The sequence below is a fragment of the Arachis hypogaea genome, chromosome 14 (assembly GCF_003086295.3).
Source record: "Arachis hypogaea cultivar Tifrunner chromosome 14, arahy.Tifrunner.gnm2.J5K5, whole genome shotgun sequence".
Taxonomy (NCBI): Eukaryota; Viridiplantae; Streptophyta; class Magnoliopsida; order Fabales; family Fabaceae; genus Arachis; species Arachis hypogaea.
In genome coordinates, this window is record NC_092049.1 from 44960043 (window position 1) to 44967563 (window position 7521).

At 39.7% G+C, this 7521-nt stretch overlaps 1 protein-coding gene across 1 annotated transcript; it reads right to left on the reverse strand.

The window, feature by feature from the left end:
- Positions 1-1882: 1882 nt before the first annotated feature.
- On the reverse strand, positions 1883-5714 carry LOC140178585 (uncharacterized). The gene is made up of 2 exons (XM_072215779.1): positions 2062-5714; positions 1883-1973 (listed from the first exon to the last, which is right to left on the reverse strand). The coding sequence occupies exons 1-2, from the start codon at positions 5712-5714 to the stop codon at positions 1883-1885; spliced, it is 3744 nt and encodes a 1247-aa protein (XP_072071880.1).
- Between the last annotated feature and the right edge of the window lie 1807 nt (positions 5715-7521).

The window sequence follows — 7521 nt, forward strand, 5'->3', positions numbered from 1 at the left end:
TTTCAAAAATTCAAAAATCACAATAGTAAAATATTTTCAAACTCTAAAATTAATGATTCAACAAAATATTGATAATAATATATTTAAAAAAACAATTATAGATATAATATCCACTCACAACTTGATTCCAAAGAACCGGAAGCAACTCTGAGCGCGTCAACGAGCTACCAATTGATGTCCAATAATTCTACAATTCTAGAAATAGGACAATAATAATATTTGTGAGCTACTAATATTGTCAATTAACATAATCTTGCTCACCTTAACAAAAGCCCCAAATTTTCTAACCCTAATAACCCTAATTCGGATTTATACATACCCATAAATATAGAGATGACAAGAATTGGGAATATGGCTAATTATTGAGTCAAAGAGTTACCTTAAAGCCTCAATAATAATTGGAACTCAAGGATTGAATGGTTCCTTCACTCATCAAGATGAAATCACATGATTTGGAGGTTTTGAGAAAATAAGATTTTGAATAAAAAGAGGTAGAGTAGAGAAGAAAAGAAAGCAAGACGATAAAGGTGAGTTTGATGATATAGGGTAGTTGATGCAAGGAGAAGAGATGAGGAATTGTAGTTGAGAAGGAAAGAGAAGAGAGGATTTTTAGTGTTGTTGTTAGGAAGAAATAAAAAGAAGAAATGAAAGAAAGAAGGGGAGTGTCGAAGGAGGGGGGGGGGGCACGGAGAAGAGAAAATAAATGTTTAAGTGGGGGCATGTGCCCCCCACGTGCTCTCCCCCCTTTTCTTTTTTTTTTTTTTTTTTGTCGGTTACTACATTCTCTCCCCCTTAGAAAATTCGGTCCCCGAATTTCGAATTTATATACGGTGATAAGTGTGATAGTTACCTTCGGACTCAAACAAATACGGATATTTGTCGCGCATAGCGTCCTCTACTTCCCAAGTTGCTTCTTCTACCGAATGATTCTTCCAAACAACCTTCACAGACGCTATCTCTTTAGAACGTAGTTTCTTTACTTGGCGATCAACTATAGCCACTGGTTCCTCTTCAAATGATAAATCTTCCTTCAGCTCTATGGCTTGTGGTGCAAGCACATGAGATGAGTCAGGAAGGTATTTGCGCAACATTGATACGTGAAAAACTGGATGAATCATAGACAACTCAGGCGGCAATGCCAAGCGGTAAGCAACTGCACCTATTCTGTCCAGTATCTCAAATGGACCAATGTATCGAGGACTAAGCTTGCCTCTTTTCCCAAACCTCATCACTCCCTTCATAGGCGACACTCTAAGAAATACCTGATCACCCACTGAAAACTCTAAGTTACGCCTTCTGTTATCAACATAGGCCTTCTGCCTACTCTGAGCTGCTAATAAACGTTCTCTTATTATGCGAACCTTCTCAACTGCATCTTGTACCAAATTTGGCCCCAAAAGCTTAACCTCACCAACCTCAAACCACCCAACAGGTGACCTGCATCTTCTCCCATAAAGAGCCTCAAAAGGTGCCATTTGAATGCTGGCTTGATAACTATTATTATAAGAGAACTCGATCAAAGGTAGATAGCTGTCCCAATTTCCACCAAAATCTAGAACACAACACCTTAACATGTCTTCCAATATCTGGATCGTCCTCTCTGATTGTCCATCGGTTTGAGGGTGAAAAGCTGTGCTAAGATCCAGACGAGTTCCTAACGCTTTTTGAAAAGATTTCCAAAAATGAGAGGTAAACTGGGGCCCGCGATCTGAAATAATGGACACTGGAATTCCATGTAGCTTAACTATCTCATCAACATAAAGTTGAGCATATCGAGCTGCACTAAAAGTTGTTTTTACCGGAAGAAAGTGAGCTGACTTTGTCATTCTATCCACAATTACCCAAATTGAATCAAAACCTTTAAAGCTACGAGGTAAACCTGTTACAAAATCCATCGTAATCCTTTCCCACTTCCATTCAGGTATCTCAATTTGTTGCAATAACCCAGCAGGTCTTTGATGTTCAGCTTTAACCTGTTGGCAAGTTAAGCAATGAGAAACAAAAACCCCTATGTCTTTTTTCATGCCTTCCCACCAAAACAATTGTTTCAAATCTTGATACATCTTATTGGAGCCCGGATGAACGGTATACTTAGAATTGTGAGCCTCCTCCAAAATAGCTTTCTTCAAGTCGTGGTTATCTGGCACACATAAGCGTTGACCACAACGCAAGACATCTTGATCAAGAGAAAGGTTTGAGTTCCTCCCATTGCGAACATCTTCTATAAGCTTTCTTAGTTTCGGGTCATCACGTTGTGCAGCCTTGATCTGTTCTATTAGGGAAGATTGGGCTCGAACATGTGCTAAGAAAACTCCTGATTCTCCAAGGTCAAATTGAATTCCACCGGCCTCCAATTGATGGACTTCTTCAACAATTGGTCTCCTTGCAAGAGTGATATGGGCCAAGCTACCCATAGATTTTCTACTGAGGGCATCTGCTACAACATTTGCCTTTCCAGGATGATACAAAATAGTACAATCGTAATCTTTTAGCAACTCCATCCACCTCCGTTGTCTCAAATTTAAATCCTTCTGTTGAAATATATACTTCAAACTCTTGTGATCCGTATAGATCTCACAGGTCTCACCATAAAGATAGTGTCTCCAAATCTTCAAAGCAAAAATGACTGCTGCCATTTCTAGGTCATGAGTTGGATAATTCTGCTCATGCTTCTTGAGTTGTCGTGAGGCATAGGCAATAACGCGGCCATGCTGCATCAATACACAACCCAGTCCTATCCGAGATGCGTCACAAAAGACTGAGAATCCCCCAGACCCAGAAGGTAAAACAAGAACTGGTGCTGAGGTTAGACAAGCCTTAAGTGTCTGGAAACTTTCCTCACAAGCTTCTGACCATTGAAACTTCACATTTTTCTGAGTTAACTTGGTTAATGGTGCCGAAATTCTGGAGAAGTCCTTGATGAATCGCCGATAGTAACCGGCCAATCCTAGAAAGCTACGAATTTCCGTCACTGTAGTAGGCCTTGGCCACTTCTGAACGGCTTCCACTTTCTTTGGATCCACCATGATTCCATCTTTTGATACCACATGCCCCAAAAATGTCACTTGATCAAGCCAAAACTCACATTTAGAAAACTTAGCATAAAGCTTGTGATCCCTTAAGGTTTGTAACACAATCCTCAAATGATACTCATGCTCCGTATCATTTTTCGAATACACCAAGATATCATCGATGAAGACGATAACAAAGTGATCTAAGAAAGGTTTGAAGACTCGATTCATTAAGTCCATGAAAGCTGCAGGCGCATTCGTCAGACCAAAGGACATTACTAAGAACTCATAGTGGCCATAGCGAGTACGAAAAGCAGTTTTCGGAATGTCTTCCTCTTTTATCTTCAATTGATGGTACCCTGAACGCAAGTCGATCTTTGAGAAACAGGTAGCTCCTTGAAGTTGATCAAACAAATCATCAATCCTTGGCAATGGATACTTGTTGCGAACAGTTATCTTATTGAGTTGACGATAATCTACACATAGTCGCATCGTTCCATCCTTCTTCTTTACGAATAGAACAGGGGCTCCCCACGGAGAAGTGCTAGGACGAATGAATCCTTTCTCTAGCATATCTTCCAATTGAACTTTCAATTCTCGTAACTCAGTTGGAGCCATACGATAGGGAGGAATGGACACAGGTTGGACTCCCGGAGCTAATTCTATGGAAAACTCAACTTCGCGGTCAGGTGGCATCCCTGGTAGCTCATTAGGGAACACGTCAGGAAATTCTCTAACTAAAGGAACCTGATCAAGACTAGGCACTTCGGCATCAACATCTCTAACAACTGCCAGAAATCCTTGGTTTCCCTTATCCATCAATTGCATAGCACTCATAGATGAGATGATGCTAGCTAAAGTGGGACAGTCATCACCCTTAAAAACAAAAGGTGAGATACCCGGTATGTCAAACTTCACAGTTTTGGAGTAACAGCCCACATCAGCATGACAAGCTGCTAACCAATCCATGCCTAAGATGACATCAATATCTTCCATTGGTTCTAAAAGGATCAAATCAGCTAAGGTTTCAACCGTATTAATTCTAACAATACAAAATCGAAACACGACTCGGACCACCGTGGAGACTCCAAGTGGAGTGCCAACATGAAATGGGTGGGATAACAGTTCAGGTTGTTTATCGAAATGAGATGCAAGATGTGGAGATACATATGAATAATGAGAACCCGTATCAAATAACACTCGCGCATCTAAAGAACAAACTTGTAAAGTACCTGCCACCACAGCATTAGAAGCTTGAGCATCTTGACGTGTTAAAGCATACACACGTGCCTGACCTCTTCCTCTTTGACTCCCTCCTCTGTTATAAGTCTGACCCCTGCCACCTGCTCCTCTGCCACTAGGACCAGAAGAATTTCCAATAGACATAGCTGAAGATGATGGCATTGGTATTGTAGGACGTGCAATACTTGGGGCAAAGCCTCCTCTAGGATTTGGACAATCTCTCCTAAGATGACCAGATTGACCACAACCAAAACATGCACCAGTAGCCTTGAAACATATACCGGAATGGTAGATCCCACACTGCTGACAGTAAGATTTAGTTGGTCTTGTCTGATTAGAACCATGTCCGCTAGATTGAGGGGTGCCCCCAACAAAAGGTCTTGGACTTGAAACACTCATAGGAACAGATCCAGAAGAAGCAACCCCACCGAAAGATGTTTGAGGACGAGCTCGATACCCCGAATAACCTTGTTGATTAGTCTGACCATGATGAGACTGAAATCCTCCTGAACTAGCTCCACCAGAAAATTGTCCCTTCATCTTAGGCTTCTTACCAACATCCTTAAAAGCATTTCTCTCTGCTATCCCAGCTTCAATTCCATAAGCAGAGTTTAGGACATCCTTAAAAGACATGCGTCCGACTTCAGGCATAAGAGTAGTGAACATAGGTTCTGCCAATCCACGAACGAAACGACGAACTTTCATCTCTTCTGAATTCACCAAGTACGGAGCACTCTTAGAAAGTCTAGTAAACTCCTTAGCATACTCAGTCAATGTCATGTTTTCTTGCCTTAATCTTTCAAAGGCAATTGCATCTTCTGCTTGCTTGTTAGCTGGATAAAATCGAGCGAGAAACTCTTCAGTGAACTCTTCCCAAGAAGGAGGAGGAAGTCCGGTTGCTTCTTTGCTCTCAAGAAGAGACTCATACCAATATCTTGCCGAACCACGCAAGTTGTAGGATACTAACTCAACAGCCCATTCCTTGGTGCACTTGAGAGCTCGAATAGCTTTCTTTGCGTCCTCTAGGTATTGTTGTGGATCTTCATCCAATGAATCTCCATTGAATGTGGACGAATTCAACTTTAAATACTTCTCAATTGGTGGCTCTTGATCCCCAAACAATTGATGAACTCTATGAGGCTGAGAATTTGGCATACTAGGAATACCTGCTCCGCCCCTATTTTGATTTGTTAGGGCCTGTAATACCGCATTAAGGGTTTGATTCATTCCCCTTAATTCAGTCGCTAAGTCCGGTTGAGCCTCTCTTACTGCGGGGTTCTCTCCTTCGCGCCTATCAGCTATCCTTTGGCTCCTTGGCCTTTGTCGAAGTGCTCCAAGTGGCGGAGAAGCTGCCCTATTAGATTCAGCAGTATCAGGAGCATTAACAGCTCCACCACGTCTTTTCTTAGGTGGCATCTTCCACCTATTGAGTAAGTAAAGCGATTGGATCACCAACGACATATGTATATGCAGTTCAAAGACAATAGGACAGACAGAAAGAATTATGAGATCAAAAGATTGAGGATGACTTCCTATAGGCCTCTAGTAACATCACACTTTGTGAAAATGGGCCGGCTTCCATTTGCACAATTGTGATCTTACTAAAGGACACTTGCTCCATATTACACAGGAAAACCTAAGGCTCTGATACCACTTTGTCATGGCCCGAACCTGGCCATGACTGGCGCTCAAGGGACAAGTCCCTCAGCAAGCCAAACGACCAAAATTTCAGAAAAACGGACAGAATCTCCTCTGTTTCTAGGACCTTACCAACATGAATATTAATTCCCTGTATCAATAATAAACATCTATTTCCATAGACAACAACAACAGCACATTCCAACTATATCCATAACCACATATATCCAAAATACGCATCATATATATATATCAAGTTGATAACTAGAGTATATAGTTAAATCCATAAGTCTTACATAACTAACTTATAATTACTATATAAACAGTTCGAGATTCAAAATAGCATAACCCACACGAGGATCCTGCCTGTGACATATGGAGCATTGACATAATCTAAATTTTGAGCAAAGGTTCCATTACATAATACTTAGCCCTTGGAAAGAAGAAGGGCTCACCAAAATGACTATGATCTACTGAGGGGCAGGTGGAATGGAACCTGGAATGACTCCTGTATCTGAAAAACATGAGAATATAATAGGGTGAGTTTTGCAACTCAGTGAGCAAACATTATATCTATAACCCACACGAGACAATACAAGTTTTACCATGAAAATTTATACTTCTTTTCAGAGATGAGGAATCCATATTAAGTAACTATGCAAATAAATAGATAAATAAGTAAGCAGAATGAACTGAAATGGGAGTTCTCATTCCAGAAGTCAAATCAAATCGAATATTACACATCTAGGGCGGCTCCACCTCTAAGGGTAGCCCTTTCCTCTAGTGTGCCCGTACGGTATAACAGATCCAACGTGTGGCCTACACGTTGGGCTAGCAACGCCCCTGCTAGCTGAGGTCTGAGTTAGATGCATCTAAGTTAACGTCATAACCGCCGTTAACTACGGTTTTCTAGTCAGAGTCTCCCCAACCAATCCAAACCAAATCATTTATAACAAATCTCTAATAATTATAACATATTACTAAATTTTCATATTAAGTCAAAAATATATATAAGAATGCATACTAAAATTTAATTAAAATTTAATAAAGTCAAATAAAAAAAACATGTATGCTTTACAAAATATATAAATATCGTCTCGTGTGTATTTTTATAAAATTGTGAGTTTCACGAATCATTATTTATTTCAAAAATTCAAAAATCACAATAGTAAAATATTTTCAAACTCTAAAATTAATGATTCAACAAAATATTGATAATAATATATTTAAAAAAACAATTATAGATATAATATCCACTCACAACTTGATTCCAAAGAACCGGAAGCAACTCTGAGCGCGTCAACGAGCTACCAATTGATGTCCAATAATTCTACAATTCTAGAAATAGGACAATAATAATATTTGTGAGCTACTAATATTGTCAATTAACATAATCTTGCTCACCTTAACAAAAGCCCCAAATTTTCTAACCCTAATAACCCTAATTCGGATTTATACATACCCATAAATATAGAGATGACAAGAATTGGGAATATGGCTAATTATTGAGTCAAAGAGTTACCTTAAAGCCTCAATAATAATTGGAACTCAAGGATTGAATGGTTCCTTCACTCATCAAGATGAAATCACATGATTTGGAGGTTTTGAGAAAATAAGATTTTGAATAAAA

Bases quoted from the DNA above. Each gene is read 5' to 3' on its own strand.
- LOC140178585 (XM_072215779.1), bottom strand. From the start codon at position 5,714: ATGTCGTTGGTGATCCAATCGCTTTACTTACTCAATAGGTGGAAGATG. The intron at 1,974-2,061 runs GTATCAAGATTT...ACTTGCCAACAG, and splicing joins CATCCGGGCTCCAATAAGAT to GTTAAAGCTGAACATCAAAG.